This window comes from Diaphorina citri, unplaced genomic scaffold (genome assembly GCF_000475195.1).
Source record: "Diaphorina citri unplaced genomic scaffold, Diaci psyllid genome assembly version 1.1 scaffold907, whole genome shotgun sequence".
In the NCBI taxonomy this organism is placed as follows: domain Eukaryota; kingdom Metazoa; phylum Arthropoda; class Insecta; order Hemiptera; family Psyllidae; genus Diaphorina; species Diaphorina citri.
In genome coordinates this window covers 51,607-77,585 of record NW_007378338.1, presented here as the reverse complement: position 1 = coordinate 77,585, position 25,979 = coordinate 51,607, and the positions used below count along the sequence as shown (strand labels likewise).

Genomic DNA, 25,979 nt, shown 5'->3' with positions numbered 1-25,979 from the left:
TTTCCTTCCGAGGTGTGGAAGAGGTCGATGGACTTTCTATGAATGTTATCATTGCCATCTAAACTATATCTTTCATTGATTTTTGAATAGATAGGACACCATTCGTTACAATAACATGCGAACTCAAGTGTCTATTATTTATTAATGTTTTTTGAATAGATATGACACCATTCGTTTCAATAACATGCGAACTCAAGTGTCTATTATTTATTATCTAATGTTTTCATTGCTGTCTAAATCTAAACTTTGGATTTCTATAGCATCTTTCATCAAGCACTCATCCAGCCTAAACATGAACTCTTTACTGTCACTTTGACTCTTTGAATGTGTGAAGTGTTTATTACTTTCAATTCTTTCATCATACGCATACATTCATACATATATGAGGAGTTTGGTGTCTATTATTTATTAATGTTTTCATTGCTGTCTAAATCTAAACTTTGGATTTCTATAGCATCTTTCATCAAGCACTCATCCAGCCTTAAACATGGGCTCTTTACTGTCACTTTGACTCATTGAATGTTTGAATGTGTGAAGTGTTCATTACTTTCAATTCTTTCATCATACGCATACATTCATACATATATGAGGAGTTTAATTAATTATCAAACTGTTAGAATGAGGATTAGAAACTGGAATTAGAATTGGAAGTTTGAATTAGAATTAGAATGAGCATTAGAAGAAGCGGATCGTTATTTTCGCAATATCCGGAGTTGCCACCTTCTCTATGTAGAAATAGAGGCCTATTTCTAGCATTAGAATATTAGAATCTCAACATCTTGTTTCTAATTTGTTTCTGTTTAGCTTTGTACGTCTCTTGAGTCATAGAGGGGATGTTGTTTTCATATTAATATTTTATATCAAACTTCCTCTCAACTTCCGTTGGACTTGAATAGATTTTGTGCTATTCTTTTCTCATGAACATTATGATTTGGATTAGAAGAAGCGGATCGTTATTTTCGCAATATCCGGAGTTGCCACCTTCTCTATGTAGAAATAGAGGCCTATTTCTAGCATTAGAATCTCAACATCTTGTTTCTAATTTGTTTCTGTTTAGATTTGTACGTCTCTTGAGTCATAGAGGGGATGTTGTTTTCGTATTAATATTTTATATCAAACTTCCTCTCAACTTCCGTTGGACTTGAACAGATTTTGTGCTATTCTTTTCTCATGAACATTATGATTGGAAAGAAGTTTTATGAATGAGTTGATGTTGTGAAATGTTTCGAGTGATGTAAACTCCATGAATGAGCATTGAGCATGTGTATGTCCCTTTGCTTGTTTGTTCTAACTTGGTATCACCTTTGAGAGGGAAATGTGGAAAATTTTAGCCGGAAATGCTGGGGTGAAATGTTGCCAAGCTATGTTCAAGTTTTGCTGTATTATGTTTAGGGCGAAAAAATGCCACAATTGGCAGCATTAACCCGAGCATCTTTCTGAATATTTCTCATTGAACTAATTTCAAGGTTTTTGTTCAATACGAGTAGAATACCATGATTAGTTATTAGTTGATGATGAGCATGTTTCGAGTGATGTAAACTCCATGAATGAGCATTGAGCATGTGTATGTCCCTTTGCTTGTTTGTTCTAACTTGGTATCACCTTTGAAAGGGAAATGTGGAAAATTTTAGCCGGAAACGCTGGGGTGAAATGTTGCCAAGCTATGTTCAAGTTATTGCTGTATGTTTAGGGCGAAAAAATGCCATAATTGGCAGCATTAACCCGACCATCTTTCTGAATATTTCTCATCGAACTAATTTCAAGGTTTTTGTTCAATACGAGTAGAATACCATGATTAGTTATTAGTTGATGATGAGTTGAGAGTAGAACTATGATCACTTGATCAGTTATGAGTTGTTTTAGTTGATGAGGCTGTGTTATTTCTTCCCAATGTTGATTCGTGTTTCGTCATTATTGTTTGCCATTCATGACTTTATAGCGTTTATATACAAACAAGAGAGACGGCTTGTACCAGGCCTGTCTCCAAAATTTTATTGAGGGGGCCCAGGAGTCCGAGTTGTTTTAGTTGATGAGGCTGTGTTATTTCTTCCCAATGTTGATTCGTGTTTCGTCATTATTGTTTGCCATTCATGACTTTATAGTGTTTATATACAAACAAGAGAGACGGCTTGTACCAGGCCTGTCTCCAAAATTTTATTGAGGGGGCCCAGGAGTCCAAACAGTGATATAACGAGGGGGGCTTGCTCGACCTTGTTTGCAGGCCCGTATTCAAGATTTTATTCAGGGGCACCAGTAATGTACCGGGGGATAATAAATCTCTTTTCTTGGTCATACAATTTATTTTAAATCTGATTATTAAATAATTATTTTATTTATTTATTTCTCTATTTATTTACGTTGGAATAGTTCCTATTTAAGTAATATTGTTTATTTATTTTTGTGAAACCGTGTGTGTTTGACTGTTTGTGCCCTAGGATTACGAGTATATTTTGGATTTTTCAAGCTGGGATTTTGGATTTTGTCTCGTGCAGGAAAAGGTAAAAGGATAAATATTGCAAGCCCTTTCTGTTGCCAAAATTTCAGATTTTTAAAATCAAGAATTTCAAATCTTTTATAGATATCTTTCCTTTTCTCCAACAAATTTTACTTTCTATTACAATAAATAGATGTTTTCATTTCAAAATTCAAATCTTCATTTCGGGTGTCATTTGTTCCGTCATTAAACTTATTTACCTAAAATTTGGGAGTCAATATACTCATTATCAAAGCCTTTTAGAAAGTCATTGACCCCATCTTTTGCTGCAATTGATTAAAAACCACTTCATAAAAATCAAAACATAATTAAATTTATTGTTTTTATCTGTGTCAACGAATGAATGAGTGCTACCTGTCTGTAGCTCTGTCTGATTAGTGCAATACTTGAATAACTTTATCAATGCAAGTCAGTAAATAATTAAACATCTTTAGTGCAATACTTGAATAACTTTATCAATGCAAGTCAGTAAATAATTAAACATCTTTATATTCTTTATCATTATGATAATTAGTTCCATTCATTCATACAGTCATATTTGCATACACTCCATTCATTAATTCACACAGGGGTCTTTGTTTTCGAATATACTCATTATCAAAGCCTTTTAGAAAGTCATTGACCCCATCTTTTGCTGCAATTGATTAAAAACCACTTCATAAAAATCAAAACGATTAAATTTATTGTTTTTATCTGTGTCAACGAATGGATGAGTGCTACCTGTCTGTAGGTCTGTCTGATTAGTGCAATACTTGAATAACTTTATCAATGCAGTCAGTAAATAATTAAACATCTTTATATTCTTTATCATTATGATAATTAGTTCCATTCATTCATACAGTGATATTTGCATACACTCCAAATTCATAGAGGGGTCTTTGTTTTCGTATCCATACTGTCTGATGTTAGCTAAATAAGCTAAATTCCCTTTCTGGTGGTCTGAGTTCCCTTTATTGTAGTCTGGATAACTAATTTTATTATTGAATACCTTGGATGAGCGGTATTATCTCATGAGAGAGATGAGTATCAGAATAATTATTGCAAATTCAGGTCAATGGAGATATAATGAGATCGGTTTGTTTTATCTAATCTTCATTTAGACTGTCATGTCGGCAATAATCTTTCTTTAGTCTGTCGGCCATCACTCCATAAGTAAGTAGGTACATTACTCTCCTTTTTATGTAGGTTTCACGTAAAGAGAAAATTCAACCTGACCTTTTGGGCAGTTATCACTGAATCACTAGTTAAAGGTAATTACAGGGTGTCTACCAGACTGGAAAACCGGGAAAACCGGGAAAAGTCAGGGAATTTCATGGAGACTGGAAAAGTCAGGGAAAAGTCAGGGAATTTCACGAAAAAATGCCAAAAATCGAAAAAAGTCAGGGAATTTTTCAAAGCCTAAAAAAAGACAAAGGAAGATTTCAATTAAAAAAGTATGCAACCATGAAGGGGCAACATATAATCTCTCAAAAATTTTGCCTGCGGCGCTGAAATTTTGTCTCTTCATGAAAAACTTTTGGGAATATTTCAAAGCCTATAAAACGAGAAAAAGACTCTGGTCAGTAAAAAAAAAGTATGCAACCTTGAAGGAGCTACTTAAATTTTCTCGAAAAAAATTTCGCCCGCGGCGCTGTCATTTTGTGTTCTATAGAAATGGATTGGGGGGAATAACTATACTCGTCTTTTACACGTATTTAATTACATAAAAAACTGACACATGACAAGCTACAGGTTACATACTTACGAAAAAGTTTCGCCTGCGGCCCTGAAGATCACACCTTTGTTTGACAAGTCTGCTTCTCTTACTATTGTAGACCAAAATCTTCAAAAAATTCGCCTGCGGCGCCAAATTTTGTGTTTTTGATAACCAAGTTTTTTTTAAAATTAGAGACCACAATTTTTGCATGTGGCCATAAAAATTTCAATTTCGTTAATTCTGGTTTCTATAAATTGTAGCTCACAATTTTCAATAAAAGTAGGTACATTACTCTCCTTTTTATGTAGGTTTCACGTAAAGAGAAAATTCAACCTGACCTTTTGGGCAGTTATCACTGAATCACTTGTTAAAGGTAATTAGTCCCTGTACAGTACAACCCTTTCGACCAAACTGAGTGGAGTAGTGGTCAGCACAGGGGCCTTCGATCTGAAGGTTGATGGTTCGATTCCAAGTGGATAGTAGACTGGAAATTTTGAAAAATTGGACTGGAAAACCGGGAAAAGTCAGGGAATTTTATTTTTCCATTTTGGTAGACACCCTGTAATTAGTCCCTGTACAGTACAACCCTTTAGACCAAACTGAGTGGAGTAGTGGTCAGCACAGGGGCCTTCGATCTGGAGGTTGATGGTTCGATTCCAGGTGGAGAAATTAAACTTAGTCTCTTGTACCTATTAATCGAGAAAAGAACTATATTATATTAATCGAGGAACGACATTTGTGACACGCTTTCGTGCTTAACACAATTAAAATTCCTTTCCTTTTGATTAATATCTCTGTATCAATCTCTTCCATAACGATCAAATAGTCTACGTGTACGTGTGACATCCGGCCATCTCAAATCAAATACAACACGTATACCGCTCTCAAACCGACATGTAGGTAATGATGATTCGTGACATCACTCCGTGTGTGTCATCAATCATAGCTTCGTTTCATCAATCATAACTCTTCATCAATCGGAAACAGAGGACCACACCGGAACTCAAACCCCTGGCTTCTGAATTGAGAGGCTTCCGCTGAAGTCACCTGGGGACCTCCAGACCTCACTGCAAATACAACACGTATACCGCTCTCAAACCGACATGTAGGTAATGATGATTCGTGACATCACTCCGTGTGTGTCATCAATCATAGCTTGGTTTCATCAATCATAACTCTTCATCAATCGGAAACAGAGGACCACACCGGAACTCAAACCCCTGACTTCTGAATTGGGAGGCTTCCGCTGAAGTCACCTGGGGACCTCCAGACCTCACTCGAGATGAGATGTGATCTTGGCAAAAAATATAAAGATGAGTTCTCTCTGATGTAGCATCCGGTTTGTAAGACCCCAGCTTCCGTTCTGTAGAGATTGTAGAGTCTGGGCTTGTGACTTGTGTGAGGAATTAATTGTGTTCTATCTGGGATTGGGGAACGTGATTTGTAGAATTCATCTTGTAGTTATCTAATTTGCTGTGTAATTCGGATTTTGTATACGGCCGCGTTTGAAGTTTCGTGTTAACTTGTTTGTCAGTTATTCAAAAAGTTCCATAGGAATATCAAGACTGGCAGAAAAAAGACAGAACCATTTGAAAAATAAATAAAACAATCATTACTACTCATCTAAAGGTCTATTATCAGACTCATGTTCTCATCTTGGCAAAAAATATAAAGATGAGTTCTCTCTGATGTAGCATCCGGTTTGTAAGACCCCAGCTTCCGTTCTGTAGAGATTGTAGAGTCTAGGCTTGTGACTTGTGTGTGGAATTAATTGTGTTCTATCTGGGATTGGGGAACGTGATTTGTAAAATTCATCTTGTAGTATTTGTAGAATTCATCTTGTATCTAATTTGCGGTGTAATTCGGATTTTGTATACGGCCGCGTTTGGAGTTTCGTGTTAACTTGTTTGTCAGTTATTCAAAAAGTTCCATAGGAATATCAGGACTGGCAGAAAAAAGGCAGAAATATTTGAAAAATAAATAAAGCAATTATTACTACTCATGTCATCATCTAAAGGTCTATTACCAGACTCATGTTCTCATCTACAAAGCACAGGTTTTTATCGGAAGAATTTTCCCCAATGTAAACCGTGTATAAATTCAAATTCATTTATTCACGATTATGGTTATGGCTTATTTATGCCAGGTACATCGATTATACATCATTTGTATTGCTCGTCGCTTATTTATGCCCGGTACTGTTAACTTGTTTGTCAGTTATTCAAAAAGTTCCATAGGAATATCAAGACTGGCAGAAAAAAGACAGAACCATTTGAAAAATAAATAAAGCAATCATTACTACTCATCTAAAGGTCTATTATCAGACTCATGTTCTCATCTATACATAGCACGGGTTTTCATCGGAAGAATTTTCCCAATACATATATAAACCGTGTATAAATTCAAATTCATTTATTCACGATTATGGTTATGGCTTATTTATGCCAGGTACATCGATTCTAGCGCCTCCACACTCATTCAAATCTCGCAGATCGTTATTTGACACGTCAAATCTGCGTGAAATATCGTCTTGTTTATGTTGTGTTTTTCGAAACAAAAATACATTTGTAATTCAAATTTGTTTTAAGCTATTGCTTGTTTATTGGGCCGTCGGTCCAGGGGAGGGGGGCCGTTTCCTAATTAACCGTCACGATATTTTGAACAGGAAATCGTAAACATGGCAACACGGGACGTTTGTATCTTCTGCCCGGGGATTATAAATTCGATCGTAATGTCCATGTGTCAAAATTCAAATGAGATCCGATTTCATGATGTAGGATGTAGATTTGTATCTTCTGCCCGGGGATTATAAATTCGATCGTAATGTCCATGTGTCAAAATTCAAATGAGATCCGATTTCATGATGTAGGAATCGTAAACATGGCAACACGGGACGTTTGTATCTTCTGCCCGGGGATTATAAATTCGATCGTAATGTCCATGTGTCAAAATTCAAATAAGATCCGATTTCTGATGTAGGATGTAGAATGATAAATATCCGCAGATATATATATTGTGATTGTAGGATCTAAAATGATAAATATCCGCAGATAGCAACATTGTAGATAAGTATCCGGAGTCCGGACTGCTCTCCCTGCCCCTCCGGCCACTCCGGCACTGACTGACAGTCCGGAGAGTGTTGACTTCTCTGCTATCTGGAAGCTATCGAACTGTGCAACATGAAGCGCGGTCAAACTTTCTTGACTTGGCGGCGCGGGGCGCTACCGCGCTCTTTAATTTCATTGAGGAGTAGACGAGAACGACCTACCAATGAAGTTATGGCTGGTTTCTGCTATGACTTCCGAGATTTCAGTGAAATGGGAGATTCTTTGAAAACTTGTCCCGTTACTGAAATTTTCGATATTTCAAAAGAAAAAAAAATATCTCCCATTAGCGAAATTTCCTATTGGGCAACATCCCATTTCTCTGATTTTATTGGCTACTAGGTAGGTATCCCATTGGCTCCTGTAAAAAAATATTAGGCTACCTATGTTGGGATTTACGAAGGATTTTGAAATCGGAGGAATCGGATGACAGCCCTCCATTTAAGTCACCATTAAAGTGGCATACAAAAATGGACTTGAATTTGAAAAATTGCGTGAAGCTCTCATCTAATTTGTTTTCTACTCTCTTCTGTTTCTCTGTCTTGACTAACTCTTCACTTCTCTCTGTCCCCTATCGCTCTCTCCCTCTATCGAAGCTCTTTTTCATTGACCACACGACTAAAACGACCACGTTTATGGATCCGCGAGTACCGCTCGAGAATATGCCCTATTTCTCCCCGCAGGCGAAATTATTCTCGCCGGGCAGTACGATACGGCGCCGCTCGCGAAGTGCCGGCGAGCAAGATCTGGCCTGTCTGCCGTGCCGTGTAAGTTATCTTGTCTGCCACTAGGGGGCGTGTGTGTTGAGTGTGACCAGAGGGGGGGTGTTCCACGAACGACTTTTTTGAGCCGATTTGGTAATATGAAGAAGAAAAAAAAATCATGTTTCAAACTATTCCAAGTCAAATAATTTAGTGGTATAGGTCTCAGGAGTGGACATTGGGAAACCACCTCCTCTCGGACCTTATCACTCGAAATATTTTGCAGCAAATATTGTCCAATAATGTAGTCCAAAATTGTCCAAAAATGTAAAGTTCTTTAAACTGTTTGAGTAGAACCTGCTTTACAGTTTGATATTGAAACGCTTAATTTAATATGGCACAGTTCTTTTTCTCCCTGTTGGAGTGAACACTCGAAATATTTTGCAGCAAATATTGTCCAATAATGTAGTCCAAAATTGTCCAAAAATGTAAAGTTCTTTAAACTGCTTGAGTAGAACCTGCTCCTGCTTTACAGTTTGATATTGAAACGCTTAATTTAATCTGGCACAGTTCTTTTTCTCCCTCTTGGAGTGAAGTTTTTCGTGGAATAGGGCTCCTGGAGTACTTCCTCGATATTGCCCCTTAGAGCAGACAAGGCATTAGTCTTTCGGAATGAGCACTGCTGTACTATGCCAAATATGCCACCTAATGTAAAGTCTTTGTTTTCCATAACTCCTCGATATTGCCCCTTAGAGCAGACAAGGCATTAGTCTTTCGGAATGAGCACTGCTGTACTATGCCAAATATGCCACCTAATGTAAAGTCTTTGTTTTCCATAACCATGCAGTTGAAGTTTGTAGGATGCATTTGTTTTTCCATTGTTGAAATTTGTTGTTCATATTTCCCGTATTCAAATCGTACCATGCATTTTTAGCTCAATTTTTCGCCCGTTTGTATTTTACGTTTGTATCTTCTGCCCGGGGATTATAAATTCGATCGTAATGTCCATGTGTCAAAATTCAAATGAGATCCGATTTCATGATGTAGGGTGTAGAATCTACATTGATAAATATCCGCAGATATCTAGGTACATTGTAGATAAGTATCCGCGGATATCTATATTGTAGATAAATATCCGGAGTCCAAAAATACAAGTGGACCAAGTTTAAAGTCAATCAATCGGCTGATAAAAGTGACTCGAAAGAGAGTTACAACACTGTTACAAGATCTGATCCATACAAACAATAACATACAGAGATTCAAGTTATTAGGACAGAGTAGGTAGAAGGAAGCAACAATAGAGGGAAGCGAAGACTACCAAGGGTCTAGAACGGAGAGCCAAAAGCTCTCTGCTCTCCGTTCCGCTCCACTCTGTTTTTAGCGTTATTAACTCGTAAAAATCACCTAATATTTGTGAAATTCTACTTGCGTGTAGCTCTCAACTAATTTGTCCTGTTTGTTTTCTGTGTTCACAGAGGAGGAGAATGAAATGCAAAGTATAGCTCGCTATGACACGGACTTGGGAACTAACGCTGGCAGCACCATGTGGATTTTGGACTATCCAAAACCTCCGTCGCCCAGAAGTCAAGGTGAGAATATGTAAGATGTTCGAATACAATAGTCGGGAAAAGACTCGTCGTCGTAAGCCTTAAGGCATTGTACATATTTCTGGACATGGTCTTCACTTGACTGGAAGTGAAGACCATGTCCAGAAATATGTATGATAGTCAAGTGAAGACCATGTCCAGAAATATATATGACGGTCAAACTTTCTTGACTTGGCGGGGCGGAGCGCTACCGCGCTCCTTAATATTGTACTTGACCATTATCTCAAACTAAACAAAATTCTTAAGGCATTGGTCACTGGGGAAGATAATATTATTCATCTGCATCATTATTTTTGAACAAAACTTAACCATTACTTAGAAATTTGGCTAATTTGTTTTTCTGTTTTGTTCTAATTTCAGAGTGTAGTAAACTGCTGTGTTTCCGTTACTACAGTGGTTTGAACATCTCGTGTCTGGCTCAGAGTGAACCCATAGACTTCGAGTCCACATACAAGCTAGCGCCCTCCAAGCAACATGTAGACATAGCCTCCATGCACAAAAGTAAAACGCTTCCTAGGAAAGAATCCTTTAAGAAGAAGGGTTCTCCTCTCCCTGACGATCTGATGAAGATCAAAAGCAAACCCACTAGTCCCGCCATCAATTGTAGTTCAGAAAGTGAATCTGAGACAGAAGTGTGTTCCAAACATAGGAAGCGAGGGTGGAGATTACTCAAGAAGAAACCTCCCTCTCAACATCATGGTACCACTTCCCCTGTCAGTAAGAAACAAGATTCGGATGGGGTGAATCTGAGACAGAAGTGTGTTCCAAACATAGGAAGCGAGGGTGGAGATTACTCAAGAAGAAACCTCCCTCTCAACATCATGGTACGACTTCCCCTGTCAGTAAGAAACAAGATTCGGATGGTTCAGATTCATCCAAAGGATCTTGTAAAGAATTCACCACATGGAATTCTCATGAAACTGCACAGAAAACAATCGACATTCCTCATCTGAACCCAGTACAACCACAACCAGAATCCTCAGACTATTACCCGATCTGGCCAAGTGAAAAGCAACCAGACACGTCCCCGCCTCCCCCCTCTAAGTCAGACCCTGAGGTCCCTCCCCCTCCTCTCCCTCCCCGTGCATTCCCCTCTAGACATAAGCCATTAGAACGAACCAATGCCATCACGGGACTCAAACCCCCGGAGATATCCCGCAAGCTAAAACCCGTGCTGGAGCAAGGGCCTGCCCTCCCCCCACGACCCAAGAAGTCCCTGGCAGTCCCGGAGGATAGCTTTGGGTTTGAACTGATAGACACGGATGAGATGTCCTCCTGTATTTCTAGTCTAGGAAGTTCCGAGCGATTCTCAGAGATTGATTCTGGCCTCGGCTCCTCAGAGATCAAGTTTAGTTCTAACGAGGCTGCCTCGTCTTGCTGTGATGAGTCTCGTACGAGTGATCCGGAGGAGATAGCGAGGCTTTGTGCCCCCCTAGCAACACCAGAGGAAGATCAGCAGACTTCTAGTCAACCCATACCGTCCAGTCACCTGTCAGTTCCTAACAGTTCAGTTCCTACCCACTCCTCCTCAGCAGACTTCTAGTCAACCCATACCGTCCAGTCACCTGTCAGTTCCTAACAGTTCAGTTCCTACCCACTCCTCCAGTAGTAGTAGTAGTTCTGATATCTCCTGTACAGACCAATCAGATATCACTGCGAGTAACCCACACAAACCCCTCAGCCGACAAGTGTCCCATCCACCCGACCCGTGCCGTCTACTAGAACCCCTCGCCCCCCGCCCCCGTGTCACAAGGTCACCCTGTAGTAAACCATTACCTAGCCGGCAGAATGCGCTGTCATCGCCTGACCATACAGAACCTAGCATACCTCCCAAGCCAGACCTGACAGCATTGCGGCTAGAGAAACCCAAACCCAGTAATAGTCTATGCTGCTCCTCGAGCTCTTGTACCTCATCTAGTTCTAACTCATCCTCAGCCAGTAGTGATTCTTCATTCCTATCCTCTTCCTCCTCCACCTCCTCTTCCTCTTCATCAAGTACCTCCTCTTCCTCTTCATCAAGTACCTCCTCCTCATGCTCCAGCTCAGCAGAGAATATACCTGTACGTCATATTACCACTACCAGGCTGCCTTCTATACCGGAGAGAACTAGCAAGAGTCAACGCATTGAGATACCCCCGGGAGAGGAACCATTACCACCCTGTAAGTCATACAAATATTGTTTACTCTTAACGTACCTTACTGACCTTGGTTCGAGTCCAACTTGAGTCATAAAATTTAATGAGGTGTATTAAATGGGAAGTCATGCCATTAACAAAGAACAGTTGTCTGTTTTTCGTCTGTCTGTCAGACCTGACTTAATTGGGTATGCAAGAGACCGGCAATTTTTTCCCGTTCAAACTTTCCCAATTATAAAAGTTTTTCCAAACTACAATTACAGATCAAGGGGATTTTTTTCCCCATTCCAGGTTTCCCATTTATTCGGATCCCAATTAGACAGGTTCGACCTTATCTGAAATCAATAGCTAACTCATCCTCAGCCAGTAGTGATTCTTCATTCCTATCCTCTTCCTCCTCCACCTCCTCTTCCTCTTCATCAAGTACCTCCTCTTCATCAAGTACCTCCTCCTCATGCTCCAGCTCAGCAGAGAATATACCTGTACGCCATATTACCACTACCAGGCTGCCGTCTATACCGGAGAGAACTAGCAAGAGTCAACGCATTGAGATACCCCCGGGAGAGGAACCATTACCACCTTGTAAGTCATACAAATATTGTTTACTCTTAACGTACCTTACTGACCTTGGTTCGAGTCCAACTCGAGTCATAAAATTTAATGAGGTGTATTAAATGGGAAGTCATGCCATTAACAAAGAACAGTTGTCTGTCTGTCAGATCTGACTTAATTGGGTATGCAAGGGACCGGCAATTTTTTCCCGTTCAAACTTTCCAAATTACAATTACAGATTAAGGGATTTTTTCCCCATTCCAGGTTTCCCATTTATTCGGATCCCAATTAGACAGGTTCGACCTTATCTGAAATCAATAGTTAATGGCTCTTTATTTTGTTTTGTAAGCCGTGAATTGTACAAATAAATAAATAAATAATCATATGTATCTATGTTTGTTATTTCAGACTGGGAGGCCCGAATCGACAGTCACGGCCGGATCTTCTACATAGACCACATCAACAAGATGACCACCTGGCAGAGACCTTCCACCCAACCTAGAACTAGATTGACCAACTCTAATGACCTGCAACGTCAACAGCTAGATAGAAGGTAAGATTAGTACTGGTCTGAACTACAAACAGTAAAACAGTTGAATTTTGGATTAGGACATCTGGTTGGCTAAAAAGTTTGCAAACAACCAATATTAAATTGCTAAATCTAAGATGAAAAATTAATCAAGCTTTGATCTTTGTTTGTGGTCCTCCTGGCCCATAAGTGGCATAGATTGGTCGAGCCCAAAGTTCAGAGAGAGGCAAATATTAAAACGCGTTACTTTTTGGTTCTCTTGTGTTAATGCAGTGAACAAATGTGAAGTGACTAGGTATATGCATTGGTTATTGAACTCATTGGACTAAGAAATCCGATCGGTCGATCTTAAACTTTGTATTAAAATTCAGCCAATCAGAAGTCTAAAAACAAAGTATGAACTCAGATTGGCGTTCCGGCCATTAGTCATTCATACCTGATGGAAGGACACAGTTTTACCTTGAAGATAGCAACATATTCAGTAGATAGCAACATATTCAGTACGGAAAAGCACTACCCCATCAACATCTCCCATTCACACCCATCTCTTCTCCTTCCAGATACCAAAGTATTCGTCGTACCATCAGCTCGCGGAGACTCGAACCCGAGGACTGTGGTTCCAACTCCAGCTGTGGTAGTAGTAGTGAAGTGACGTCAACCAGTGAACCTAGTCATCAGCTGATCATGCCCGCTGTCAAGTTTCTGTCGAGGCCTGACTTCTTCACCGTGCTGCATATGAACCAGGTAGGTACTTCCCGGGTTCGAGACCTGGGACGGGCTTTTTTTTTTGAACCCTACAGTAAGTAAGTAAGTTTTTGAAGGGAGACCGTACTCATTCTTCAGTCGTAATCCAAAAGCTCACTCTGAGGCTTAGGTGTAGGAGAAAACTGTCCTAAAGGATAGGTTAAGCTTATACGAAGGACATTATGAGCCTCACACGCTGTAGAACCCGGGTTCAATTCCTGGCAAAGCTGGATTTTTTTCCGTGACTTCTTACCCTTTTAAAAATGGTTGAAAGGGAATTTTTCTCAAATTATGAATGAAAGTCCAAATACAATTGAAACAGTCTGTATTCATAAGTCAGACTTAATCTTGGGGTCTTTGTTTTTTGGGTCACTAGGAAGCTATTCGCTATGAAAACTTTTTTTTTTCATTACCTCTACCTACCCTATTCTGTCCAATTTTTCGAGGAACTAACTCGATTTGTGTCAAATCCCCTTTCTAACCACTCCCTCTTCTTTCTCTCACAGGAAGCGCTGTATCTGTACAACAGGAACAGTTCTCTCAAGCACATGGTGTCCAAGATTCGTAGGGATTCGAACTCGTTTGACCGCTATCAACATAACCGTGACCTGATCGCTTTCATCAACCTGTTTGCTGATTCTGTACGGGAGCTACCCCGAGGTTGGGAGACCAAGGTGGACCGAAGTGGGAAGGTAAATATATAAAAATATTTGCAGAACTGTGGAGATTTGGGTGGTAGGATTTTTTTGAACTGACATACCAAATTTCAACCTATCTAGCTTAAACCGTTCCTGAGATATTGCTTAAATTACACCGAAAACCCGTAAAAAGTCGGTAAGATGCTCGCCTATCGTTGCACCGATCTTAACCAAATAGTGTTTTCTTGTTGCATCCTCTTGCTCCTCACCTCCTCTTCCTCTTCATCAAGTACCTCCTCTTCCTCTTCATCAAGTACCTCCTCCTCATGCTCCAGCTCAGCAGAGAATATACCTGTACGTCATATTACCACTACCAGGCTGCCTTCTATACCGGAGAGAACTAGCAAGAGTCAACGCATTGAGATACCCCCGGGAGAGGAACCATTACCACCCTGTAAGTCATACAAATATTGTTTACTCTTAACGTACCTTACTGACCTTGGTTCGAGTCCAACTTGAGTCATAAAATTTAATGAGGTGTATTAAATGGGAAGTCATGCCATTAACAAAGAACAGTTGTCTGTTTTTCGTCTGTCTGTCAGACCTGACTTAATTGGGTATGCAAGAGACCGGCAATTTTTTCCCGTTCAAACTTTCCCAATTATAAAAGTTTTTCCAAACTACAATTACAGATCAAGGGGATTTTTTTCCCCATTCCAGGTTTCCCATTTATTCGGATCCCAATTAGACAGGTTCGACCTTATCTGAAATCAATAGTTAATGGCTCTTTATTTTGTTTTGTAAGCCGTGAATTGTACAAATAAATAAATAAATAATCATATGTATCTATGTTTGTTATTTCAGACTGGGAGGCCCGAATCGACAGTCACGGCCGGATCTTCTACATAGACCACATCAACAAGATGACCACCTGGCAGAGACCTTCCACCCAACCTAGAACTAGATTGACCAACTCTAATGACCTGCAACGTCAACAGCTAGATAGAAGGTAAGATTAGTACTGGTCTGAACTACAAACAGTAAAACAGTTGAATTTTGGATTAGGACATCTGGTTGGCTAAAAAGTTTGCAAACAACCAATATTAGATTGCTAAATCTAAGATGAAAAATTAATCAAGCTTTGAACTTTGTTTGTGGTCCTCGCCCATAAGTGGCATAGATTGGTCAAGCCCAAAGTCCAGAAAAAGGCAATTATTAAAACGCGTTACTTTTTGGTTCTCTTGTGTTAATGCAGTGAACGAATGTGAAGTGACTAAATATATGCAAGTTTAACTTTGATTATTGAACTCATTGGACTAAGAAATGCGATCGGTCGATTTTAAACTTTGTATTAAAATTTAGCCAATCGGAAGTCTAAAAACAAAGTATGAACTCAGATTGGCGTTCCGGCCATTAGACATTCATACCTGATGGAAGGACACAGTTTTGCCTTAAAGATAGCAACATATTCAGTAGATAGCAACATATTCAGTAGATAGCAACATATTCAGTACGGAAAAGCACTACCCCATCAACATCTCCCATTCACACCCATCTCTTCTCCTTCCAGATACCAAAGTATTCGTCGTACCATCAGCTCGCGGAGACTCGAACCCGAGGACTGTGGTTCCAACTCCAGCTGTGGTAGTAGTAGTGAAGTGACGTCAACCAGTGAACCTAGTCATCAGCTGATCATGCCCGCTGTCAAGTTTCTGTCGAGGCCTGACTTCTTCACCGTGCTGCATATGAACCAGGTAGGTACTTCCCGGGTTCGAGACTTGAGACGGACATTTTTTTTAACTTTTACAAACTTCCGGAGTTTGAGACCTGTGATCGACTTTTTTTTAAGGAGGACCGTACTCATTCTTCAGTCGTACCCAAAAGGCCCACTCTGAGGGTTGGGTGTAAGGGCAAACAGCCCTAACGAATGGGTTAAGCTTATACGAAGGACATTATTAGCGAACTCCTATCTCAGTGTGAATGAGCCTCACATGCTGTAGAACCCGGGTTCAATTCCTGGTAAAGCCGGATTTTTTCCCGTGACTCATTACCATTACCCCTTTAAAAATAGCTGAAAAGGAACTTTATCAAATCGTGAATGATGGACATAATATTATTTCATTTTGGGTCACTAGGAAGCTATTCGCTTTTTTTTTTTCATTGCCTTATGCCTATACTGCCCCATTTTTCGAGAAACTCACTCGTTTTGTGTCAAATCCCCTTTCTAACCACTCCCTCCCTCTTCTTTCCCTCACAGGAAGCGCTGTATCTGTACAACAGGAACAGTTCCCTCAAGCACATGGTGTCCAAGATTCGTCGGGATTCGAACTCGTTTGACCGCTATCAACATAACCGCGACCTGATCGCTTTCATCAACCTGTTTGCTGATTCTGTACGGGAGCTACCCCGAGGCCTGCTTTTCCACTTATTTCTCATCTTATGCTTTCTATTTTCCTCCCAGGTGAATGCAGTCCGAGTAGAAGGAACAGTAGCTTTGGATCGACTGAGTCACGACTTGGATCTTACCATTCTGTTAAGGTAAGCTCCATTTAATTATTTATATATATATACTGATGACTTGGTCCACACAGTGAGTGGTAGGATTTTTTTGGGCCGTCAGTGGAAGCGTAGACACGTAAAACTCTTAGTAACGCTCAGTCGCCTGTAAAACCAAACCTATGAATATGATAGAGACCCTCTAATCCTCTATAGACTCTAAATCATAGGTTTGGTTTTGGAGGCGACTACGGGCTACTAAAAGTCACTTCCAATATGAGACAAACCTGAGAGTGTGAGAGAGTGGTAGGATTTTTTTGGGCCGTCAGTGGAAGCGTAGACACGTAAAACTCTTAGTAACGCTCAGTCGCCTGTAAAACCAAACCTATGACTATGATAGAGACCCTCTAATCCTCTCATCATGTTTATCTCTCTTCCCTTCTATGATGAAAACCATGTAATCGTTGTGCCGGTAAAGGTGGCCTATCCATTTATGTCTTCTATCTAATCCTCTATGGATTCTAAATCATTTTCATAGGTTTGGTTTTGGAGGCGACTACGCGCTACTGATTTCGAAAAAAAAAAAAAAAAAAAAAAAAAAAAAAAAAAAAAAAAAATGTGCTAATGGGCTCTATCCAGTTCTGATACCAAAATTTTCATTATTCTTGAAATTTAGAAATCTACACATCTTCTGAGGTTGGTTTTATTACTTTTATACAAAATACGCCTATTTTCCGTAAAACTATCTCTTATTTCAGCTCTCTTTTAACTCCAATTTCTCTACTCTTTTTTAATAAATTAATATAAGACCTTGTTTATACTGAGGGAGTAAAGGGACTTTTCCGTCTCATTCTGGCAGAATAAACTAGCTATCAATCAATCCATAATCGTTCCATCATGGGACGGGTCGATGTACGAAGCCTCTCCACCAATTTCGATCTTTGTATCTCTGCTCCCTCTCGATGTCGAGAGGGAGCAAGATAAACTAGTCCATCATGGGACGGGTCGATGTACGAAGCCTCTCCACCAATTTCGATCTTTGTATCTCTGCTCCCTCTCGATGTCGAGAGGGAGCAAAGATAAACTAGGTATACGTACGTACATAAACTAGGTATACATATTCTAAATTCTATTCTATTATTCTACTCTAGCTGGGAGACCAAGGTGGACCGAAGTGGGAAGGTAAATATATAAAAATATTTGCAGAACTGTGGAGATTTGGGTGGTAGGATTTTTTTTTGGGCCGTCAGTGGAAGCGTAGACACGTAAAACTCTTAGTAACGCTCAGTCGCCTGTAAAACCAAACCTATGAATATGATAGAGACCCTCTAATCCTCTATAGACTCTAAATCATAGGTTTGGTTTTGGAGGCGACTACGGGCTACTAAAAGTCACTTCCAATATGAGACAAACCTGAGAGTGTGAGAGATGTGTATCTTTTTTTTCTCTCTCTCCTTAGATTAGATTTTCAGGAAGATTATTACGGAAAATCTAAAAAAAAAAAAAAAAAAAAAAAAAAAAAAAAAATGTAGATACTAATGGGCTCTATCCAGTTCTGATACCAAAAGTTTCATTATTCTTGAAATTCAGAAATGTACACATCTTCTGAGGTTGTTTATTTTTATTTATTTATTTACACGCTAAGCAGCAAGGCCATGTGTGGCTTCTGAGGTTGGTTTTATTACTTTTATACAAAATACGCCTATTTCCCGTAAAACTGTCTCTTATTTCAGCGCTCTTTTAACTCCAATTTCTCTACTCTTTTTACTTTTTTAATAAATTAATATAAGACCTTGTTTATACTGAGGGGGTAAAGGGACTTTTCAGTCTCATTCTGTAAAATGTAAATGTACATTTTACATTTTGCATTTTGCATTTTCCATTTTGCATTTTGCGGTTCGCACATCTCTGGCTCATACCTGATGGAAGGACACAGTTTTTTGCCCCTTAGAGCAGACAAGGCATTAGTCTTTCGGAATGAGCACTGCTGTACTATGCCAAATATGCCACCTAATGTAAAGTCTTTGTTTTCCATAACCATGCAGTTGAAGTTTGTAGGATGCATTTGTTTTTCCATTGTTGAAATTTGTTATTCATATTTCCCGTATTCAAATCGTACCATGCATTTTTAGCTCAATTTTTCGCCCGTTTGTATTTTTGTTTTCGCGCTCTGAGATTGATTTATTTTATTATTTTTCCATTGTAAAATTTTCCAATTTGTTATTAACAAGCAAGATGATGGATTCATTTTATCTAGCTGCATGTCTATAAAATTTGCCACAGAAGAGTTTAAAATTTGTTTGAGGCTTTCATAAGCTTTTAGAAGCTCAACAGATTATATGTCCACCTCCTATATTTAAGCGCATCCTATTACGACAAAAACTAAATTGAATTTTCCTTATTTCCTCCAAAATTATCATCTTGGTTGTTCTTCGTTTCAAATTGATTAGCAGTGCCTGTAGGATACTACGGACGATTATATCAAATCTGATTAGTTGTCACCGAATCTGTAGCTATTTAGAAACCTAGACCAACACTAATTAGATTATTAAATTCGATATCAAAAAAATTCCAAGTCCACCACTAGAACCGTTCCCTAAAACAACACATTTTTCACGTAAAATAGTGAAGTTTTTCGTGGAATAGGGCTCCTGGAGTACTTCCTCGATATTGCCCCTTAGAGCAGACAAGGCATTAGTCTTTCGGAATGAGCACTGCTGTACTATGCCAAATATGCCACCTAATGTAAAGTCTTTGTTTTCCATAACCATGCAGTTGAAGTTTGTAGGATGCATTTGTTTTTCCATTGTTGAAATTTGTTATTCATATTTCCCGTATTCAAATCGTACCATGCATTTTTAGCTCAATTTTTCGCCCGTTTGTATTTGTTTTCGCGCTCTGAGATTGATTTTGTTTATTATTTTTCCATTGTAAAATTTTCCAATTTGTTATTAACAAGCAAGATGATGGATTCATTTTATCTAGCTGCATGTCTATAAAATTTGCCACAGAAGAGTTTAAAATTTGTTTGAGGCTTTCATAAGCTTTTAGAAGCTCAACAGATTATATGTCCACCTCCCACCTCCTATATTGAAGCGTATCCTATTATGACAAAAACTAAATTGAATTTTCCTTATTTCCTCCAAAATTATCATCTTGGTTGTTGTTCGTTTCAAATTGATTAGCAGTGCCTGTAGGACACTACGGACGATTATATCAAATCTGATTAGTTGTCACCGGATCTGTAGCTATTTAGAAACCTAGACCAACACTAATTAGATTATTAAATTCGATATCAAAAAATTCCAAGTCCACCACTAGAACCGCTTTTCCATTGTTGAAATTTGTTATTCATATTTCCCGTATTCAAATCGTACCATGCATTTTTAGCTCAATTTTTCGCCCGTTTGTATTTGTTTTCCATTGTTGAAATTTGTTATTCATATTTCCCGTATTCAAATCGTACCATGCATTTTTAGCTCAATTTTTCGCCCGTTTGTATTTTTGTTTTCGCGCTCTGAGATTGATTTATTTTATTATTTTTCCATTGTAAAATTTTCCAATTTGTTATTAACAAGCAAGATGATGGATTCATTTTATCTAGCTGCATGTCTATAAAATTTGCCACAGAAGAGTTTAAAATTTGTTTGAGGCTTTCATAAGCTTTTAGAAGCTCAACAGATTATAATATGTCCACCTCCTATATTGAAGCGCATCCTATTACGACAAAAACCAAATTGAATTTTCCTTATTTCCTCCAAAATTATCATCTTGGTTGTTGTTCAATTTTGTTTATTATTTTTCCATTGTAAAATTTTCCAATTTGTTATTAACAAGCAAGATGATGGATTCATTTTATCTAGCTGCATGTCTGTAAAATTTGCCACAGAAGAGTTTAAAATTTGTTTGAGGCTTTCATAAGCTTTTAGAAGCTCAACAGGTTATATGTCCACCTCCTATATTGAAGCGCATCCTATATTACGACAAAAACTAAATTGAATTTTCCTTATTTCCTCCAAAATTATCATCTTGGTTGTTGATCATTTCAAATTGATTAGCAGTGCCTGTAGGACACTACGGACGATTATATCAAATCTGATTAGTTGTCACCGAATCTGTAGCTGTTTAGAAACCTAGATCAACACTAATTAGATTATTAAATTCGATATCAAAAAATTCCAAGTCCACCACTAGAGATAAAATTCCATACCTCGGCTGGGATTGAACCCACGCCCTCCTGTTTACCAGGCGAACGCCTTGACCACTACACCACCGAGGCAGGACCTAGGTAAATGTAATTTTGCTAGTAAGAAGAGGGGTTCTAAAGTTTACTCCTATACTATATTACCGTTAAGGTACCTACCTATTTATATTATGTAGGTTTGTACTTTGTAGGTAGATTTTCGTTTGTTGGTTACTCTTCAACTACCTACCTACTTTTGCATTTCAAATTGGTTTTCTAGAGGCATTTTACATTTTGCATTTCAAATTGGTTTTCAAAAGCATTTTGCACATCTCTGACTATACTACCGTTAAGGTACCTACCTACTTATATTATGTAGGTTTGTACTTTGTAGGTACATTTTCGTTTGTTGGTCACTCTTCAACTACCTACCTACCTACCCATTTATATTACGTAGGTACATGTTTTTTGCCGTTATTTAATTGCTACTAATGCCAATTAGTAAAAGAAAACGTATAAAAAGGGGTTGTGAAACGTATGATATAAAGCTGACAGTTCATGTTATCCTGACTACATATGGAATACAAAGCCGAGCCGCTATCTCTACTGAATAATCCGCGTATATTTTAACTTAACACCTAGTGGTACCACTTGAATGCCAGAATAGCGGGTGCATACATTAAAGCCGCTACTTATTGATATGTTAGGGTGGCGTAGCTTGTTAGTGGGATATACACTATTTACTCTTGTAATACATAGATATAAATAATAATGACTACATATGGAATACAAAGCCGAGCCGCTATCTCTACTGAATAATCCGCGTATATTTTAACTTAACACCTAGTGGTACCACTTGATTACCAGAATAGCGGGTGCATACATTAAAGCCGCTACTTATTGATATGTTAGGGTGGCGTAGCTTGTTAGTAGGATATACATTATTTACTCTTGTAATACATAGCTATAAATAATATTATATACTATTGTAATACATAGATTATATTGTTTAATTTATGCGAGTTTTCTGCGAGTATAATACGGGTTTGACCTAGTCCTATACAACTAATATCCATACTATACTGGAAAGGAAGTCAATTGTAATAGAAACTACTCATCCAATAATAAATAATGACGCCCCTACCCACCTTGGTGTTAAGAACATCAACAAATTTATTCAATTGGAATTTGCTGATCAGAGGAAAGTCAAGTTTAAAAACACCTGAGCCTTAAAATATTCGTGACAAAAACGGGAAACGGAGCTCAACCTGTAACGTGTAATGAGGCAATTAGTTTATTGGAGCTTGGGATATTTTTACACTTGCGAAATTAAAATTGACATTTCGAAGATCATAATAATGTTGAGTCCGGTGTAATTTAACAGCGCGCAGAAATGGCGGACATCAAAATTTAATCACCAGTAAAATAAAATCTAGAACAGGGGTACTCACATTGTCATCCCTAGAGTGGCCCACAGATAATGCGAAAAAGAAATGTCGAGAAAAATGTCCTAGTATCCTAGTAATCGGTCCAATCTCGGTGGCGCATAGTGTCAAAACGCTCGCCTGGTAAACAGGAGGGCACTGGTTCGATTCGATCAGAGGCATGGAATTTTATCCTCCTTTATTTGATAATTTGACCGCATAATAATAAAGCCTAAAGGGTATCAACTTTGCTCAGTGTAACCTCAGGCGTTAACTTCGCCTAGTAGTTACCTTCCACTCGAGAGAATTTTGGACACCACTGGTCTCGAATCCCGACATAGGGGTCAGTAAAATGACGGTCCCTTCATAATCACTTCCGCCAAAAACGTTACCGCCACTCTTAATATCTACAAACATCCATAATATTATCATTCTATGAGTATATTTGCAATATGTTTTTCGCCATTAGATAGGATACATAGATTATATTGTTTAATTTATGCGAGTTTTCTGCGAGTATAATACGGGTTTGACCTAGTCCTATACAACTAATATCCATACTGGAAAGGAAGTCAATTAGGTTATTTTTGCTACCCAAAAAAGCACTAATTCCATGTTTTATGTAAAATAAAAATAATCAATAATATCGTAACAATTCCTTGGAAAATTCGAATTCTGGTCCGAGTTTTAACTTGTAGATAGCAGAAAAAGAAGAAGAAAAGGGAATCACTTAAAAGCAAAGTGGTCCGTAGTTTAGGGAAACATTTTTGGGCCTTAAGTTTAGGACCAAATTTTCTTGTGACAGGTATCTGTCACTAATAAAGTGGTCATTGTAATTCAGGAAAACATTTATTGACACTGTTTTTTTAAAAAAAAGATCGATGTTCTTACCCTGTATAAAGAGGCTACCGTTTCCTCTATGTTGTACCGGCTTTTTTGCCTGCATATGAAGTCAGAGGGGACAGGTGTTGTTTGTTCTCCCAGTATGAGTGTATGAGTACTACATGATGCCGTTTATTTCATTCCTTAATTCCCAGCCGTTTCTGAGATATAAGCGTGGTTCGCAAATCACGAACCACCCTGTATTACTGTGATTTAAATACTCTAAATAGCTAGACGTACTACGGAATGGACATGCTACGACACAGACCTAAAGAGTCTAATGTAGCAGTTGTTTCATTGGTACAAAATAAAACCGGTGAACAAGAAAAGACAAACTAAATGCAAAAATTTAGAATTCCCTTCATTACATCATAATAACTAGTCCCAAAAATTTCCTTTATATTGTCCAACATTGTTTATAAACTTTCCTTCGATTTTCAATATTTTTACTTTCTATTATTGTACTTACTAATTCACTCTGCACTAAGCTTTTCCTTACATATAAATTTACTTTACCTATTTGTCTTTTCTCATAATCAATATGTTTCTGATTATTGCGAGTTTCATCGTTCTCTTTTGATATTATTTTGTGTTTTAAATCTTTCAATTTTTACAATTCTTACAATTTTAAGCAAGTCTGTAAGACTGTAAGATTAAAAAAATGATTTTTCAGACAGTCAAAATTCGCCTTGAAGTAATGCCACTGGCAGTGTGTAGCAGCATCCCATTCAAAAACAAAAGGCCCAATGAACACCAGCCTTATTGCCACCTCACCTAGATAAGAGAATGGATAAAATGTATATTGTAAATGTAAAAAATACAAAAGGCCCAATGAACACCAGCCTTATTGCCACCTCACCTAGATAAGAGAATGGATAAAATGTATATTGTAAATGTAAAAAATAAAGTCATATATTCAAATCAAATCAAAAATCAAACCTTTTCCACTATCACATCCCAGGCCCGATATTAACTCCTTTCCATTTTTTCCCCTCAGGCGCCTGTACCCCCACCCCGACCCCCTGTACCAGGGGCGGTCAGCTGAACACCAGCCTTATTGCCACCTCACCTAGATAAGAGAATGGATAAAATGTATATTGTAAATGTAAAAAATAAATAAAGTCATATATATTCAAATCAAATCAAAAATCAAACCTTTTCCACTATCACATCCCAGGCTCGATATTAACTCCTTCCCATTTTTTTCCCCTCAGGCGCCTGTACCCCCACCCCGACCCCCTGTACCAGGGGCGGTCAGTAGGACCCGTGATATCCCCACCGCCTACAATGACAAAGTGGTGGCCTTCCTACGACAGCCGAACATTATCGATATCCTACGCGAGAGACACGCCCAGCTTCATTCGAATCAACCACTCAAAGATAAGGTAAATAAGCGCTAGGTCGCGGGTTCGATTTCCGCCTGGGGATTTTATCGAAAAGATAACGGTCGTTCTCGGAAGACTGGCTTTTCCCCATCCTGTCCTCTCTTCGAAGCTAGCCTGGTTAGCTTGGTTGGTAGTGCGTCTACCTTGTGAGCGCTAGGCCGCGGGTTTAATTTCCGCCCGGGGCGGATTTTATCCTGAACGGATAAGGTTCGTTCTCGATAGTAAAATTATTAAAAACAATATTTTGCCAGCCTATTTAGCTTGGTTGGTAGCGCGTCTGCCTTGTAAGCGCTAGGTCGTGGGTTCGATTCCCGCCCGGAGCGGATGTTATCCTGAACGGATAAGGTTCGTTCTCGGAACGGCTGACTTTTTCCTATCCTGTCCTCCTTCTCTCTTCGATTTCGGCACTAGAAGACCTTAGCAAATACAGTTTCTTAAAAAGAAGTGGCTAAAGACCCATTCAACAGTGATTAAGGTACATCCACTAATAGTACATGACATACAAGTTTAAGACCCATTCAACAGTGATTAAGGTACATTCACTAATAGTACATGACATACAAGTTTAAGACCCATTCAACAGTGATTAAGGTACATCCACTAATTTTACATTACATACAAGTTTCAGATCCATTTCTATGCTGAATTACTCGATCTATTGTTCTACTAAACTAACCTTAGTGTTAGTGGTGGACTTTGGATGTGGAGGTTGGTGGTTTGATTCATATTCGAGTCATGAAATTTAGTGAGGAAAATGAACGACCTTTGTGACGAGCATACAGCATTAGTGAACAATCCCTCTTGATGTAGGAAGGTGGTTACATTTTGACATAGAACACATTTTAGCTGTACTTTTCAGGAAATTGACCACTGCTCGAATGGAAACTGAATGGAGCAGTGGTCGATTTTTGAGTGGTCAGCTTCCCGAAAGAAAAATACACCTTTTCTTTCATAATCTACCACACTGTATGAGTACCTGTGTACTCTAGAATGATTTAATGATATTATAATCTTTCGGCCCCCTCTGAAGCGTTCCAGCCTAATCGACCAGCTAAGGCCAACTCCTCCGAAAATTTAACTAGAACAGTATAAATCTTGTTCGGCAAAAAATATTGGCACATACTGAATGTCATCGTGGAATAGGTCTTGTGACCCGTGAGAGGAAAAAGGGCCGTCTGCATCGCTTTTCCACTTATGTAAATTCAGTTTCTTTGTGTTATTATGGCACAACTTTGGTACTCACTGCAGCATTGTAGGATTTTCCCAATATCTCAATAATCCTAAAATCCAATGTTTACCTACCATGCTGGCACCGGTCGCTATGCGCATTTATATGTCATAGCTACTCATTTTCCTCACGAGGCTGAGTGGGCCCCGCAACAGCCAGTCACGGAATCAATTATCTGCAT

At 38.7% G+C, this 25,979-nt stretch overlaps 1 protein-coding gene across 1 annotated transcript; it reads left to right on the top strand.

Annotated features, from left to right (window-relative positions):
• The first annotated feature begins 9,449 nt into the window (after positions 1 to 9,449).
• LOC103512980 (mucin-5AC-like) lies at positions 9,450 to 24,585 on the top strand. The gene is made up of 14 exons (XM_026826304.1): positions 9,450 to 9,584; positions 9,963 to 10,301; positions 10,427 to 11,130; positions 11,210 to 11,762; positions 12,086 to 12,319; positions 12,698 to 12,842; positions 13,379 to 13,562; positions 14,069 to 14,254; positions 14,402 to 14,654; positions 15,065 to 15,209; positions 15,771 to 15,954; positions 16,458 to 16,611; positions 17,847 to 17,878; positions 24,400 to 24,585. Exons 1-14 carry the CDS (start codon positions 9,485 to 9,487, stop codon positions 24,583 to 24,585), a joined length of 3,399 nt encoding a protein of 1,132 aa, XP_026682105.1. The 5' UTR covers positions 9,450 to 9,484.
• The last annotated feature ends 1,394 nt before the right edge of the window (positions 24,586 to 25,979 follow it).

Excerpts from the sequence above, each read along its gene's own strand:
- LOC103512980 (XM_026826304.1), top strand. The coding sequence starts at position 9,485 with ATGCAAAGTATAGCTCGCTATGACACGGACTTGGGAACTAACGCTGGC. Across the intron at positions 10,302-10,426 it reads ACCTCCCTCTCAACATCATG|GTACGACTTCCCCTGTCAGT; the intron begins GTACCACTTCCC and ends CTCAACATCATG. Across the intron at positions 15,955-16,457 it reads CCGTGCTGCATATGAACCAG|GAAGCGCTGTATCTGTACAA; the intron begins GTAGGTACTTCC and ends TTTCCCTCACAG.